A 17,472-nucleotide genomic window follows, 5' to 3' on the forward strand; every position below is an offset into this window, starting at 1 on the left:
AAAAACTGTGTTCATTTTTATGTTACCAAACTGAATTTTCTACAGAGCACCTTTGAATTCATTAGTTTAGAACTGCTTTTAATTTGGTGTTTCCCTTGAGAGCCATTATATTTTTCTGCTGTCAGCCTGATGTTGAGGAAAAAAAGAAAAGTGGCAGATGTGGCATTTTCATCTGGTGTGCTTCATGGTTAAAAACAGCATTAACTGCTATGCACAAGCAGAGCATTACTTTTAATAATCCATCACAACTATTAAGTAGTTTAAATAAACTTAGTTTCAAAGATTGCTGCCACTGTAGAGCTAACGGATTTTTTCTTGTTCATTATAATCCTTCTGTGTCACAAAAGGATGTGTATGTATGTTGGTTGGGGGTTTTTTTTGGTGTATTGTTTTTTTGTCTGTGTAATACACCCACTTGAAAAGTATTGAAAAATCTTTAGCAAAGGGAATTTAAAAAGAAAATTATATAGATGTCTGGCAAAAACAGCATTTCATATTGTTCTTACAGTATTTTATACTTCTACTCCTGATGTGACTATATATAGTTTACAGCCTCATTTGCTTTAATGTGCTACCTGAATAACATAATCATAGCAATAACTATGGTATAGGGTAGTAAGGTGCATGAACCACTAATGCTTTCTGACGATTTAAATGACTTGTTCATAAAATGTTCTTTTAATAATAGTGGTAAAGCTTTTAGCACTAGATGTCAAAAATGCGAAGAATGTTGGCTTTTTCAAGTGTTATTTCTTTTCTAGCTAAAGTGTGTTTTAGTAATAAGCAGCACCAAAAGCCAAGGTTATGTGGCTCTCTCCTGCACGGCAGGATCTAAGAAGAAGACTCTTCCCACTTATGCAAACAGCTTGACCTCTGTCTGCACAGTTATGTAACGTCCCTAATGTGTTTACTGTTTCTTTGTTTGGTTTAACAAGATGTTTCTTTTATCAAGAAAGGTGCAGACAAAAATTAACCTGCACAAAAAAAAAAAAAAATAACATCACAATAGGTTCAATATTAGTCTGTCATAAAGCTCTCTTCAGCAAGGCTATGTCTTTGTGCTGCAAATCAAGCAGAGTTTAACCACCAAAGGCCAGCCTTTCCAAAAGGAGGTGTGTTGGGAAGTCAGTCAAAGACCAGACTGTATGAGGGGGGGGAAATATTACATTTAAAAAAAAAAAAAAAAAGCGAATCAAGAATCTATTTCTTTCTCTATCTCCAGGTTATTTGGCGTTACAGGAAACTGTGCTGCTTGCAGTAAGCTCATACCTGCTTTTGAGATGGTGATGAGAGCAAAGGACAACGTTTATCACCTGGACTGTTTTGCATGTCAGCTTTGTAACCAGAGGTAAGAGAATTTCTCTGGGTCTGCTCCATAGGCTAAGTGCTAGCTCGGCACTGGTGTGGGTGTACATTCCAAAGAGGAAACACTTTCCAGCAGTAGAACCCCAAGACGGAGAGTAAGACCCCGATGCTATTCCTGAGATATTCCTGATACAGAATATCCTTCATGACCTTGGCCAGAAAACTTTTTGTGCCTCAAATCCCACATCAATAAAAAAGAATAATGCTACTTCCTCTCCTTCAAAAGGCTGTCTGTCAGGTTTAATTAATTAATATTTATAAAGGTCTTTGAGATCCTTTTCTGCAGAAGAGCATAGCAGTACCATTTGTCATTATTCCATTAATTTCACTTTAATTCTTCATTTTTATCACATGTATTTCTTTTAAAGTACACATTGTTTCTTCCTGTTGCAAGAACTGTAATCATTTAAATTTAAAATATGTTGTTCCCACCATTTCCTCTGCAGCAGCATTGGACCTCTATTTTTATATCCATATCCAAACCATAGGTTATAAAAATCCCAAGGATCCATGCCTGACACCCTGTTCTGAAGCATCACCCACATATGGCTCATGGGAGAAGGAATGTCAGAAATGGTAAAATTCTAACAACTGATTATTCAGAGGTGAATAGAGCCCAGTTTATACCAGCTATACTCCCAGTGGTGGCTAACTCCTGTCAGAGATTTCACCCGGATCCCCATTTCTGACTCCACCAGAGCTGAGAGCAGCTTTGCCAGTGACTTCTATGAGGTCTGTAAAGTGAGAGAGCCGATTATGTCTACTCTTTAATGTCCCTATTATTTTCAGTTATTTCTCAGTTATTACATGATCCCATTTAGCGTTTTATAGCACCAGTATTTTTATTCATTTCTTCACTTGGGAAGAAACACAAGATATACATTTTTAGGGAAGCAATGAAAAATTAGGAAGATAATAGTCTAATATGACAAAGCTAGACACAGCTCTAAATAAGCTTCCCTAACTCACTTTGTCCTACAGTATATTATTTTTTAACACAGTAGTCATTTAAAAATCAAACATCCCTAAAGAACCATAAAATGTACAGCTGCTAATAAGTGTAGCACACTACAATTATGCTCTTTAAAAAAAGCCAAATTGACCTTTTTCATCATGTTGCATGGGAAATTAAAATACCAGGCAAGTAATAACCACTGCTTAAACTATATAATAATGCAAAGTAATTATAGGTTCTAATGCTATTTAAAGTCCTATATCAATTTTGTCTTGCCACAGAACTGAGAAGCTGTATTCTGAGCAAGGCAGGCAGAGGCTCCCACAGTAACCATTTAAGACACACACACAGTGTCCTAGGTTTCATTTCCTAAACCCTTCACATCCTGTTTTGTTTCCAAACCATGGTTCTGGTATCATTATTAAAGCACCTAATATATTTCTGTTGTTCGCTTCATTTATTACATGCCATAATGGAGCTGCATATCTTTAGTGTTGGTTATGCACAATTAGCACTTAGTTATTGTCTTGTCACTTCAGCCCATACAAGACAAACTTCTTTAATGCAAGAAGTCAGCTAATCTTCATCAGTCAAGCAAAGCAGACAATGTTTGTTAGCCGGAGTGCAAAAGATTTTCATCATAGTTAGCACTCTTAGATCTGAGGAACCGAACTTTTTCTTCCCCCTTCCCTCCCCTCATCAAAAAAAAAAAAAAAAAAAGCACAGCTGTTATGAATATTTTTAATATTCCTCTTTTACCATTACAACTAATGTACGATTTCACTTTGCAGCTAACACACATTGTAGTGTTCCCTGGGGCCACTGATCCCTCCGGAAAAGTGCTGTTAGATGCTTCTGAAATGGAGCTTAACTGGGTTATTTAATAATTCTCAGCCTTTTTATTCCTGAGCCTTCAATCTAATCTTTTATTTGACTTTTACTTTGCATGTATTTTGGGCAAAGGGTTGCTAAAATTGTCTTACAGGTGTCTTAGACTGAGAACAAAAGAATGAATTTACCTGAAATAGAGTCTAGTTCATCTAGTGAAAACAGGGAGTGGTTCCAGGAGTTACAAAGAATTTCAGAAATTCTCAAAAGTGACCCTAATCCTGATCCTATTGCAATAGCTCTCATGGAGCCTAATAAAGCAGACTGCTTGTAGGGTACCTTTCTTCCTCACAATTTGTGACTAGTGGCCCTCTGAAGAATTAATTTTGTTGTTTTTTACAAAAAAATCCTATTTCATGGATGCTCCAACATAGCTTTTCTCTGGTTCCTATGGCAAAGCATCCCACTGACTACATTCTCTTATTAATAGCTTCAAATCTTTTGTTTTTTGTTACTTGTACAACAATAAACCTCCACACTGTTGGACACCTGGCCCATCAACAGCTTGGGGGTTTTCAAATCAACTATGAAACCTTTTTCAGTTCTCTTTTAAACAGAAAAATCTTGTCACTCACCATTTCATTAATAACTTCTGTTGTCCTCTAGGATCCTTTTTTCTTCCTCTGCTCAAGCTAATCAAAACCACACAGCAGATTCTGATAAGGATGTGTTTACAACACTTCAGTTTCACTTTTAAGTTTCTGCTGCCCCTTTGTATACCAAATAATGTTATTGAGGGTTTTAGATTTGCTTTTTCCTTTCACTCCTGCCACTGATTCCACCAATACATAATTTATTTATTAAAGAGAAAATTTTTATTCACAAACACATCACCAATATCCAAAACTCCCTAATAGGTGTATCAACTATTGCAGGACCTGTTTAGCCTTATTCCCCAATTTCACATTTTCTTCCCCCATTAAATTTTAAAACCTTCGGGTCCTTCTCTACAGTAGTTTTGCAGAGTATGTAGTGCTCTCTGTTTGATTCCACGTTTAATTTTCAGTTATCATCTACCATTTAGATTTTTTTTCCTAACAGAATTCATGTAGTGTTCATGAGAATACAGAAGTGTTTCTTCAGATTGCACTACTTTGCCAGCACTGAATTTTTTTTCTGATATTCTGGGCCCAGTTGTTCCTTCCAGCCCTGCTTTTCAAGCTAGGTAATATTTGTATTAACATCTCACTGGTCTGTGGGGCAGCCCATCCTTCAGCCTTGCTATTGCATGACCCTCGCATTCCCACCCTTTAAATAGCTGATCCTGGCCCAGAGAGATGCCTGCCCATTTTTGCCTAGTGCTCTTTGTGAAGATTCAGTGGTTTTTCTGCTTTTATGGACAACTTCACTGTTTGCTTTGTTAGTTTTGAGTACCTACAACTCCCCATCCAGTGCAAGTCTCGGTGTGGATGGTAATTAGGCTCCCTTCACTTAAGGGGACTTTTGTTCAGGCCATGAACTCCAGCTCTGAACTAACTCATAGCATGCCAGTCCCTTTATTGGCCTCCTGAATGTGACTTTTTCAGAGTGAGGAGAAAAAGGCATTGTCTCACACACTGTTCTCCAGGAAGACAGACTGTAGGCACAGGCCTGACAGAGAGCTCCTGAGCCACTAAGCCTGCTCCCCTGGTGTCAAACAGGCACTGTCTCCTATTTTCCTTTTCATAAAGCTATTCAGCTCCAGGATCTAATTGCTCCAGCCAGACAGTTTTTTGAGATATTTCCCCCATGTTTTTCTCGATACTGATGCTTAAAGCTGTAGCAATTTTGTGAATATTAAGCTCTGCTCCTAGCCTAAAGGTTTTAGCATCCTCTTATCTCTCATGTCTCTGTCCAGCTTACTCCTAATTTGAAGTTTTTCCATCGCCTAAGTACCTGCAGAGCTTAGTGACTGTCATCTTAATGGTGTGAGTGTTCCCCTTTCTTCTCTGTAAACATATTTCACTTCTCCCCAGAAGCCCTTCACCTCACATTGACAGTAACCTCCATATACCTAATTTCCACAGAAAATTTAAAGCTGGGGAGAGCAGGGGGGGCGGGAAGGAAACCACTGGAAAAATAAACTTGTAAACAGACCCTGCCTTTCACACTTTGTCAGGTTGCATGTGTGTGAGTGACAAAGTGGAGTGGCAAATCTTGCAAGTGGGCTCAGCTGTGTCGTTGCTTGACACTTTTGACTACAGCACTGATGTCAGCCTGCCTCCGGCTTTCCCACTTCCCAGAGTTTGTGTGTCCTTCCTCTCACTCTCTTTAGCGCCTTGTTCCCCACTCCTGTGAAATCTTCTCTCTGCCGTTTGAAGTCAACTCAGAGTAGGGCTTAAAACCCCCATCTGCCATCACTGAGATCGCCTGTTCTACCCTTCTATCTGAAATTGCCTTTATTTTAATAGAAACTGAACTGAAAATGGTTGTACACTCATTGAAATTGCTGTGCTGATGTAGCTGTAAACACTCACCTCCAGTATAAACTGTAAAATGCCCACACAATGCTGCCTTTGTTCTCTGTCAAGCAGCGGGGAGGGATGAAATGCCAGGGACATCCTTATTCCAAACACCAATATTAGATTTTTGCATGAGTGGTAGTTTTATAAATTCTGAAGGCCTGAGTACTGCTTATTTTCATTGCATATCTCAAAATTTAAAATACAAATTAGCATATTGTCCATACCAGCTTTTTATAAAGTAACGCATGAAAAGCACACCCAGTTAGGCTTGCCATTTTCACTTGAACTAGGATTCTGTGTCTATGTATTCTGCATGGTCCTGGTGAAAATGGACAAACTCAGGCACAGCTCCCACTTTCCAGCCTTTGAAATGGACATTTTGACAGAAGCCCAAAATGAATAAAACACAGGTGTGGACTGATGAACTGTGCTGTAAAGGAGTGGCTTTGTTCTCTCAGTGATGCATATAGATTAACGTTAATGAGAGTTGTAGTGGAAGCCCAACATTTCAAAAGAGAGGAAGTGGGAGAAGCAGAGCCCAAGCTGTTGAGAGGGCCCTCCTACAGCTGGTGGCCTTTCTACCAGGGTCACCGGGTCACCTGTCGCTCAGCTGTAAGGTACTCCCTAAGAGTGCATGTGACTCACACAATGCCTAAGCCTCTGCACGCCTGGAGTGACCTAGGCCACTTAATGCATGTGACTCACACGATGCCTAGGCCTCCGCACGCCCGGAGTCACCTAGGCCATGTAGCCCAGATGACGTTGGGCCTACCCCCTTTCGCGTGCCACTCACACTGATGGCCTCCGCATGCCCAGACAGGGGCCCTTTCTGTCCCCAGGAGATGTCTCACCTGTTTCTCTGGGCCTCATTAGGGCTCTCTTGCTTCACTCCGTTCCTGGCCGGCCCCCTCACGGGAGGCCGGAACCACAGTACTGGGAGGTCCTCACTCTCTTCGGGTGTCTGAGCTGCCAGCCCCTGTCTCACTCACACCACACTCGCTTGCCTCCTGATCCCGCCACCGCTCTCTCTTACCAGATCCCAGCGCTTTTCTTGGGTCTGGCACAGCGAGCTGTCCCCTGGAGACCCGATAAGGCATGCAGTCATCCCGTCCTTGGTCCTCTTCGGGTGTGGCTTATCCCAGACGAGCCCCCAAGCTGAAATAAGTGGGCCAGGAGACCTGCTCCTTTTTTAAGGCCTTCACTCAGGACAGCTTTGGGTGGGGAGCCCGAGGGGTCGCACAGACCATGGCTGCTCCCACCAGGCAATACAGAGGAGGAGGTGCGCAGCTTTGTCTCTTGGCAGAGCTCGGCCTTCTGCCCTCATGGGAGCCCTCAGGGTGCGCAGCTTTGTCACTTAGCAGATCTGGGGCTTCAACACTCACAGGGTCCTCAGCGTGCTTAGCTTTGTCTCTCGGCAGAGCTTGGCCTTCTGCCCTCACAGGGTCCTCAGAGTGCGCATCTTTGTGTCTTGGCAGAGCTGGGCCTTCTGCCCTCATGGGAGCCCTCAGGGTGCGCAGCTTTGTCTCTCAGCAGAGCTCGGCCTTCTGCCCTCACAGGGTCCTTAGAAAGACGATACTGGCTCGTGGTCTAGGGGTGTCATGCAGGCCGAGTGCTATTTAAGTCATGGCGACGGGACAAAGCAGCTCTGGTTGGTAAAGTTGTCCTCTCCATTGTTTTCTCAGCCCGGGAGTACTATTTTCAGTCTTGGATGTTATGTTGGCTCATTGCTTTTAGGGATGTTTGCCTCTGAATGGTGTCCCATGAGCACTTGCGGTTGCACTCCATTTTAGAGGAAGCAGTAGAGGTGGGCGTGGATACAAGAATGGGTACTGGGACAGTACCTAATCCACAGGAAATCAACTACATGCTTCCAGATTTTGTTTCTCTCTATAGCAACAAACATCTGGCACTGCCAGAGGAGGCACACACAAAGCCATTTTCTTTCAGAGCAATACTTCTCTTGCTTTCTTAAGCAGTCTTCAGCACCTTGACACACATCCTGTGCATCAGAAAAGATGACAGACAGCAGTGAGATCTCTTTAAATATCTGTTCTGAGCAGTGAAAGAGCTACTTCTGGAAAGGGAAGTATTATACTTCTTGCAATTAGCCTAGACACACCTTCCCTTCCAAACAAGGTGATAACAGAGGTCATTTTGTAATATAAATGGCCTTCCTTTTGCCATTGTAAAATATGACAGGGGTTCTAGGCTGTAGGTTAATTATAATGGTCATTCTGCTAATGTCACAGTCGTGTCAAAAGCACTATTATCAATTTATGGTGCTCAGTCCAATCTGGCATGTTAATGCAGCCTGTTGTATATTCTTTCCTGTTCATCTTGCATGCCTATTAAAAAAAATTGAGGAAGAGTTTTAGGGAAGGCTGAAGACTACCATCTGTCTGCTAGAAGAGCAATAATCTTGCCTAATTATATACTCCTAACACAGTGGCATCTTAAAATGCTCCTCTATTCTGTTTATGTGTGCCCAAATTGTGCCCTGATTTACATCCTATGCCAATTCCATAAAAAAACCCTACCTTAGTGGGAGGCTAGGCTTTAATTTACCATCCCATTTTAACACTGAGCCAGGTTTAAATCTTGCACTGTGCAAACTCAATCTGAAGTAGATGCAGCTATATCTCTTTCACTTCAGGAGAGGCCAAATCTGGTTTTGAGAGTCAAATAAGGTTGAGAGGCAGAATGGCCAGAATTCCTCATACTTCCTCTGCCTGCTTACTCCATTCCATTGTACCTGGGAGCCAGTACACCTGGATTATAGGTTTTTCACCTGATGCTTACCTTCTTGTCTCCTAATGAGTGCTCAATTCACACATTTAACACCCAGGGGTCCACACATCAGCTTTTGCCAAATATGCTTGTCACTGAACTTGCACAATATGAAAACAATTGCAGGATTTGAACCCTAGGCCTCACAAGCCACAGGTTTTCCCCAAGGCACAGGAGAGTATCCAGAGGATGCAGACAGACCCCCAGCCCACAGGTTAACACACAGCCAAGAGTGGCCAGGCAAGATCTCCACAGATCTGCACACTTGGAGCAGAATGGATCCGTGGAGCTGTGAGTTTAAAGCCACTCGTGCACAAAGCTGTCACATGCCATGCAGAGCACTTCTGGTTGCACATACCAACATTGCTAAAGCAAAAGGCATTGACACTTTTTATTGGGAAAGGCATCCTGACACTCCTGTGCAGTTTTATTTGAACTGTGCCACTTCTCTGAAGACTGAGAAACAAAATCCTCCAGGCAGGATTTTGATGCAAACAAACAATATTGCATGGAGCCACGTGTTAAGTATTGCCACGCAAGCGAACTGCACTTCAGCAGTGTATTTTTCATTTACTAAATGCCTTAAAAAAATTTGTTTGATAAGGTATGTCTTACCCTGGAACAAAAGGAATACATAGCTGAATAACATTTTCAGTTCAGACTTGGTGTTTTCTGCTGGGTGCAGAGGTGGTTTTGTCTCCCACTGGTGCACTGGTTTGGAGGGGTGGGGGATTTGTTTATTTTTTCTGTTGCTGATTTTAAATGTCACTTCTTTGGAAAAAAGAAATGTAACATGTTGGCACTGGTTAAGACTCCTTTTCCTAATCTTGTAAGGTGCACAAAAGAATTTTTCTCAGCATTGCTGTCTATGGACAAAAATACAAAGGGTGGAAAACCAGAAAAAAAACCCAAAAAAACAAAGAAAAACTTTTATGTATGAATTCTACATTTCAACATAGCTACTCAAAATCATTTTGTTAGTAGCCTAGTATAGGGGTGGGAAAAATAATAGGAATGTCTATATTCTGTAAAAGAGTGTTGACCATAAGTAACTTAAAGATTTTGGGATCCTCCCATAATCTCTATTTTCAATCATCAACAGCAGCAGGCAGTAATCCCACAGAAAAACAAAAAAAAGTCCGCAAATAAACAAACCAATTTTCCTTTAAGAGCAGAACTAATTCTTTTCAATCCACTTTTTTATTACACTATTTTCCCTCTATCTATTTAGCTAGCATAAGGATAAATTTCCAAAGCTACCCAGTTGGAAAATAAATGGGTTCACTGTTTGTCTAGCATTCCAATCTTCACAAATGTAAATCAGTCCAACTGCTACTCATTTAAACCTCCAACTTCACAAAACATTAAAGGACTGCTTTCCATACACAGTTTAATCTGTAACAATTCACCAAGATTTCTGCTTGAACATCATTAGGAATTGACTATCTGATAAAGACAGACCACTATCAGGGGTCAGGTGGGTCAACCTGTGTCATTTATGGAGTTTAACTGGGTCAACTCCAGCAGGCACCACTATTTGAAGGTTAAATTTTTACAATTAAATACATATACAGCTATTCCCATAGCTACTCTGCTGTTAAATCTACCGTAAACAACACAAGCATTTATATCTGACCCTAATTGTGTCCAAGATGTCACCATTTGGAAATTATATTAAAAAAGGACATTATAATCCGTTACACATTAAACAATACTTTATGTGCTGAGATCCATAATTAGCTGGTAGAAGCTGGTTTCATTCATTCACATCAGTGTTAAGGGGTTCATTTAGGTTACTTTCTTTCATTTTAACTGGAATAAAGCAAGCAGTGCCTCCCAATATATTTCATAGTTGGAGAGTTCGCTACAAACAAAGCTATGTAACCCTGCCAAGGCAGTCACTAGGGAAACTTTTTTCTGCATTGGCCTTATTCACTTCTCCCTAAGCATCTTCGAGGAGAGTGGCTTTGTCAAGGGGAAGAAGGATTGAAGGGTGTGTCAGGGAAGAGCCTTCTTAAATTCAAGCATATATATTTTTAGCTGGGAAATCCTGCTTTACTCGAAGTTTGAAAGCAGGCAGCCAGGAGCATGAACATTATGTGATTGTCCTACTCATCAGAGAAAAGCAAATGAAATGTCTCAGTGGCATTTTCCAGCAATCAGATCATTCTGATGCACGTAATGGTATAACAAGGTAGGAACACTGATACCACAAGAGAGAGAGTAGTTATTGAGTAACTAAATTTATAATCAACTCCTGCATAAAAATAAAAATAATAAAGGTTTCTCTGCATGCCTGCATGTCTCTGGTTTGCACTACAGTGTGTGTGAAGTTGTGCATGTGCAAGTTCCAGAATCACCATCTTAAATCAAATCCAGTGAAATATCCAACTGGAACATAACAAGGAATTCTTACTAGGACACAAGACAAATACAAGATATCTCAGACAAGCTTTCCACTGCACACAATCACTTTGTCTTCCTTCTGGTCTGCACGAAAGCAGGACATTTACTTTTCACTCAGCTGGGCAGCCTGGGATATTTATTGTGTTTTAGCTGTGTGACAGTGACCTGATCCAGGAGTCCCACAGCCCATGGTGGGCTTTGAATGAAGTGTTTGGCTGGGGAAGGAGAAGTGCCTGAATGCACTAGGTTTTGTTGAAAGCACAGAATTAATTGTGGCACCAGGGCAATTCCTTTGCTGGGCTCTCCCACACGCACACGTGGGTGTTGTCCAACCAACCCTTGCACTGCAACCCTTACCTGTAAGATTATAAATCACACCATTTATCCTCAAACTCTCTTTTTCTTTTCTTTTCCCTTTATTATTTTAATTTCAGATTTTGTGTTGGAGACAAATTTTTCCTGAAGAACAACATGATTCTGTGCCAGACAGACTATGAGGAGGGTTTAATGAAAGAAGGTTATGCACCCCAGGTTCGCTGATCGGATGCCACATCATTAAGAATAAAAAGCACTATGTTCCTTTATCTTTTTTGCTCAACATGTATATAAGAAATGACACAGGAACCTACTGAATAGCATAGATATAGGGAGACAGAATGGTTGCGTGAAATAAAAGGCGGACTGCATCTGTATGTAGTGAAAATTGCTCCAGTTCAGAGTCGAATGTTAATTAAAAAGGTACTGTATATAAAGCTGGATTCTTTTTGCTTGCTCTTGGGGCTTTCAGTTCGTTTGGGGTTTTTTTTTTGTTTCTTTTTGTGTCATTTGGCATGAGATGTTTATTTTGGACTATTGTATATAATGTATTGTAATATTTGAAGCACAAATGTAATACAGTTTTATTGTGTTACCATTTGTGTTCCTGTTTGCTTCTTTGTATTGTTGCATTTAGTACAATCAGTGTCTAAACTTACTGTATATTTATGCTTTCTGTATCTACCAGCTATTTTAAATGAGCTGTATCTTTCTAGTAAAAAGCATTAAAGAGCAAATCCCAACCATTATGCTACACTTAGAGCTTAAGAATACTGTTTACATTAAAACTATTTAGAAAACTAATAACTAGCAGCACCTGCTGCTAATGATGCTATGGTTAAGGGTCTATCAGCACTTCTCTTATAAGCCTCTATTTTTCAGGGGTTAAGCATCTGCTGTTTAATTGCATGGATTTTCCTCAAAGAGCACTTTTATTTTACTACAAAATTTTGAAAAGCAAATCTGACTGGTTTGAGATATATTATAAAAGGTGCAAATGTTAATGCTTTTGGGTGCTGCTTTTGTGCCCCTTAGGCATTCCAAATGCCTGGATTTGATTTTTAATTTAGCTGGAAATTAAGCCCTAATCAAACCAGTGCCTCTGGGTATCTTATTTTATATATATAAATATATATATAAAAATATATGTTATTTTTCTGAAATCGTTAATTTTGGGAGGGAGGGAGGAAAGGGAGAAGATTTCTGTTTATATACATTTTTTAAAACTCTAAAAATTTGAGGGGTCTCTCTCTCCCTCATCTCCCTCTCTCTTTCCTTTTACTTTTTTTTTCCTTTTCTTTCCTTTTTTTTAATTTTTTTTTTTTTAAATCAGGGCTTAACCCTAATGTTTTCTGGGGCTGCATCCTCAACAAACCCTGGAAAAAAGTGAAAGTAGAAGGCACTGTAAACAGCCCCCTCTGAGGGTCTATTTACATTAAAGAAATGACCCTGAGCTGACACTGAGAGAGTGACTGGTTGCTAATTACCCACCTCAGTGAATGCTGAAGGTAATTTAAATGCTGATGTGGATGGGACAAAACTTTGCAATAGCAAGAGAGCTACCACACTCGACTGCACAGGTACCTTGCTACCCATGCTAACATCCTACAGGTTTGTCCCATCAATACTGGCAATTAAAATCCTTTTGACAGAGGTGGAATCGCTGCTGACAGCTCCTGTTGGCAATCAGTCCGTTTTCCAGGAGAGGTGGACCTCTGTTTTTAAAGCCATGAAGCTATTGCATCAGCAGGACGTCCCTAAGTGCTCACGCCCCTGACAGAGCTTACAGGTGTTTGGCAAAGGAAAACAGGATGAATGTTTAAAAAGTTGTTACATGCATATTTATGTCTTGTCTGTTTGCCACTGTAATCTAGCTCACTGGGAAAACAGCCTGTATTAAAAACAAACAAACAAACAAACAACAAAGCAGTATTAAGAAGAAAAAAAAGAAAAGAAAAAAAAAACTAATCCAGAAACTCACTCTACCCTATGTTGTTATGAAGCTAAGCTCTTGTTTTTATTTCAAGTATGAGCCCATGTCTCTGCTCAAGTTGACTGCTGTCCTTCCTTGCTCTTCCTGTCCTGTTGCAGTATCAGCATGTTTTTGCTGGGGATGGTCAAAGAAACTTTGTAATGCAGTGGGGAAATTCCTTAAGTGTATGCTAAGACTACACTGCACAGTGGCTTGACTTAGAAATAGATATTAGTTTTAATGACTGTTGTTACAGTGTGGGATTTTTTTCTGGCTGTGAACCCTTTTGAAAATAAGCATGGCTCACAAAACTTGACTCTGGCTCATACAGGACCAGAAAGAAATGCAACAGCTCCTCAGGCTGTTCTTGTTATTTAGCAGAAATAGCTCCATATAGTTTTTCAAATTAAATTTAGCCCTCTTTTGTGGACTATCTTCCTTCCTAACCTTGAGCACAAGAGTCTCTTCCACTCCCTTCCACAGTCCCTTAATATCTTTGGGATAACGAAGCAGTTGGTGTCAGAGGTACTATTAGCTCTCCCAGACCTCCTTCAGTGCAATAAACAAGCTGTCCTTTCCATGAAGGTCAGGATGGACAGAAAGGGAAGCATCATATTACCTTGTTTTGAGCCCAATTTCAATTTTCTCCTTCAGCCCCTCTTGGGTCTTTCCATTAGAAATCAGGGAGATCTCTCTTCTGCTTTCCAGCAGTAGGCTGCAGAATGGAGAGAAATCCCTGGTTCAGAAATAAAACTAGAGAATGGGAAAGGAGGGTCCTCGGCTCTGTCTTTGACTCCCTGTAAGCTTGGGCAAGTCACTCAGCTTCTCTGTGCCTCAGTTGTCTCCTTCTGTCAAATGGGGCTGATGGATACAGTGCTTTTGTAAAGCATTTTTGGCTCTTCAGAAAACCAAGAGCATCATTAGGACATCCTGGGAGGAGCAGAGCATTCACAGGAGGTGACCACAGATCTGAGTCAGAAAAGTACCAAAGCCAGCTTAGCCTGAGCAAGACTTGGCTGGGGATGGTGGCAACTAAACATTAATAGTGCTGTAAATGATCAAGGAATCTCTCATTCCCACAAAGTGCCACTGCTCAGCTCCTTGTGGAGCAAATGGAGAGAGGGGAATGGGAAAAGAGTGGCTCATTACTACATGCTATGTTGCTCATATGTGCATTTTGTGGCATAGGTTCAAAGTGTGGAAGAGGAAGGCGGTCCTGCTATGGAGAAAAAAAATAGTCTCACTGTTCTATCAATCTTAATTGATGCAAGGATAAAGAAATATGGATATATTTGCAGTGCACAATGGTACGGCATTGCTTTGAGCACTTTATGCTCATCTTTCTTATTCACATACATATCTAAAATTTGTATGTAGAGGATAGAGAATAAATACAGATTTGATGTAGATCAAAGATCAATTACACCTTTTCCTGTATTTCAAACTTCTGTCTTGCCTGGCTGTTAAAATAATGACTGAGAGTTGAAATATTTAATGGAAACATTTACAACTCCAATAAAGCATATCATCATAAGTCAATACTGGAGAGAGATTATCTGCCAGGCCACTTTAGTGATCACTTTGACAGACGTCTAGACCATTCCTTTGGGTTGCTTTTTGTTATCTGCCTTGGTTCTCCTTCTCCATCACTGTGTGTGTCAACATGCTGTCTGCATCCAGCAAAACACTGACAGTGACCCTTCCTCAGTGTATTTGCCAGGCAGGAATGCTTCCACTCATGTCTCCCATCTTTATCTCTATCTGTACACATCATGAAGTTTAGCCAGACAAAAATAATAATATTTTTTATTTTTCAATCTACCACAATCTACTTGGATGGCTGGTTTTGAGCCATGTGGAAAACTAAAAATTATCAAACCTTGATTTTCAACTGTAAAAAGCTCCTCTGACAGCTGTAACCTGCTGGGTCTGTTATCTGCCACAACTGGTGATGGATCAAGGCAGTCTGGATTTGGCAGAAACAGTGACCAGGGCTAAAAGTTGATCTATTTCATGATTGTGTTTTTCTATCTTCTGGGTTGTTTGGTGGGTTTTTTTTAAGCCCACTTTCATGTTTCCCTATCCTCCCAAAATGTTCAAATTTGTGCTCATGTAATGTAAATAAAGGAAAATCATCCAGCAATCCCTCAAATGTTCCTAATTGCCTACACGTAAAATGACTTGGGGAAGATAAATTGAAAAGTGGTCAGTGAGAAGGGAGACTGGGAAAAAGAAACAAACAAGGACTGTGGCAAGGTTTCGACTGTATAGATTTTAAAGTACTTTAAAGGCTTTTTTCAACGTAATATACAGCAGCTTCTTATAATTTTCTCAGCAGTAGGTAGTTTACAGTCATCTGTACCTAGAACAAATCTTGTCAAAAATGAAGGTCTGTAGTGATTGCTGGGTATAATTTTATACATTTAGCTGATTTTTCTGAAAGCTTCCACTGTGCTGCTGTTGTCAGACTAAATTATCAATTTAGCCATTTGTTGTTCAGTGAATAAAAAACTCCTATGGCATTGGAGATGTTGTGGTTTCAATAAAGCAAAAGCTTTAACAAGTCAAACTACACAAAGCAAAGTGTGTACTGTATATAAGAACAGTGTTTCTATTCCTTTAAATACCACTTTAGATAAAAAAAGCCAATTACATATTCACTTAACACATTCCTCCTACTTCAGGCCAGTGATGCAGACCAAAGCTGTTTACTGCTCAGTACCTTGCAAAAGGAAACCAAAATACAATATGTGCAAGGTAATAGGCCATTAACACAAACATGCTCCCAGTAAAAATCCTTTGTGGAGGCACCTTTCTAAAAGCTGCCAATTGTGGGTGATAGAAGTATTATAAAGGAAGTGATTTTAATACTATTTAAGGTATTAAAAGCTGAAGACTATCTGTTTAAAGCATTAAAGTAAGAGCTTCATGTATCTAATACCTTTTAAAATGCCCTTCTGCTGATTTATATTCATCCTGAACCTGCTAATAATGAGTATACATAAGCAAATACCATCTTCCACCTATTCAGCATGTCATTGATATGAAAGCCCCAGAAAATATCTCACGTAATCAGTGTGTTCAGAGAGTTATCTAGCACAAATTACTCATTAACTCAATAGCACATAATAAAAAAGAACATCAATTAATTAATGAGTCACCCTCAGATCACTTTGATTACAACACAGCTCTGTTGAAACAGCAGTTATAAATGGAGCTGCCTCTCTTTATTCATTGTTTGCAATTGGCCCATTATTTTGCAGAGACCAGTGTCATATTTAACACATGCCTGCAGGTAATTGTGTGATTAGTTTCATAAATGAAGATGCAGAGGGAGAACACGGAGTCTCCTGCTCTGCAGCCGAGTTGGGAGGTGCAGGGATGCAAAGCTCTGCAGCAGCCTTGGGGCAGCCTGCTTCCACTGCATGGCCCACAGCACCCAGAGCTATCCTGCTGACCTCTGACCCAACCCAAAAATCTCAAAACCCTGGGAAAACACTCATGCTTTGAGCCTCCCTCCTCCATGGATGTCGGTCTTGTCTCCAAGCATGAGGACAAGAGGAAATGGCCCCAAGTTGGACCAGGAGAGGTTTGAATTGGCAACACTTTTTCACTGAAAAAAGGGTTGTCAAGCCCTGGGAGAAGCTATCCACCATCCCTGGAGGTATTTGTGGCTGTGGTGTTCAGGACATGGTTCAGTGGTGGGATGGGCAGTGCTGAGTTAATGGTTTGGCTCAATGATCCTAGAGGCCTTTTCCAACCCTAGTGATTATTGTGAGAAGGCCACATTTCCAGCATTTCACAGTAAAGAACACAGAAAGAGAGAGGTTAGGTGGGCTGCTCAAGGTCAGCCAGTAAGTCTGCCTTCCTCAAACCCCATTATCAGCATGGTTTGTAACCATCCCATCCCAGGGGCAATGCCTGGAACAACAAATCCAAACCCCTCTTTGATGCTCAGGGATAGACCAAGGAGAGGCTGAACATCCAGAGATCCATTGTGCTGAACTGCTTTTGGTGAATATGAGCTGGTTGTTCAGCTATTTTTTACATTTTTTAAAGGAAAGATGAATGAAAGAACACAAAGTCACCACCTAAAGTTCCTAAACTATCTTGGTTAAATGCCATTCCAATAAGCGTGTAGTGTAATTATAACAGTTCCCTTAGGTAAGTAAGAAACATCTGTTAGTAACACATAGCAGGTGTTAGCAATTACACATACTGATTTTTTTAAAGTGTTTTTAATTAAAAAGAATTCTGTTTTCTGAAAAGGAAAGCATGGCAAGTCCAAACAAGCTTTTGTTTGTGTGGCTCTAGATCATGTAATATGCAAAACGATAAAG

General features: G+C 40.4%; 1 protein-coding gene across 6 annotated transcripts in view; it reads left to right on the top strand.

The window, feature by feature from the left end:
• Nucleotides 1-15,659, top strand: part of LMO3 (LIM domain only 3) — a 137,898-nt gene extending 122,239 nt beyond the window's left edge. For all 6 annotated transcript variants that reach the window (XM_033057918.1, XM_033057912.2, XM_033057914.1 and 3 more), the window contains 2 exons: nucleotides 1,223-1,348; nucleotides 11,280-15,659. In XM_033057918.1, the coding sequence (XP_032913809.1) occupies nucleotides 1,223-1,348; nucleotides 11,280-11,385 (232 nt within the window). In that variant the 3' untranslated portion in view covers nucleotides 11,386-15,659. The remainder of the gene's footprint in view (nucleotides 1-1,222; nucleotides 1,349-11,279) is intronic.
• Nucleotides 15,660-17,472: the final 1,813 nt, after the last annotated feature.

The sequence above is a fragment of the Catharus ustulatus genome, chromosome 4 (assembly GCF_009819885.2).
Source record: "Catharus ustulatus isolate bCatUst1 chromosome 4, bCatUst1.pri.v2, whole genome shotgun sequence".
Taxonomy (NCBI): Eukaryota; Metazoa; Chordata; class Aves; order Passeriformes; family Turdidae; genus Catharus; species Catharus ustulatus.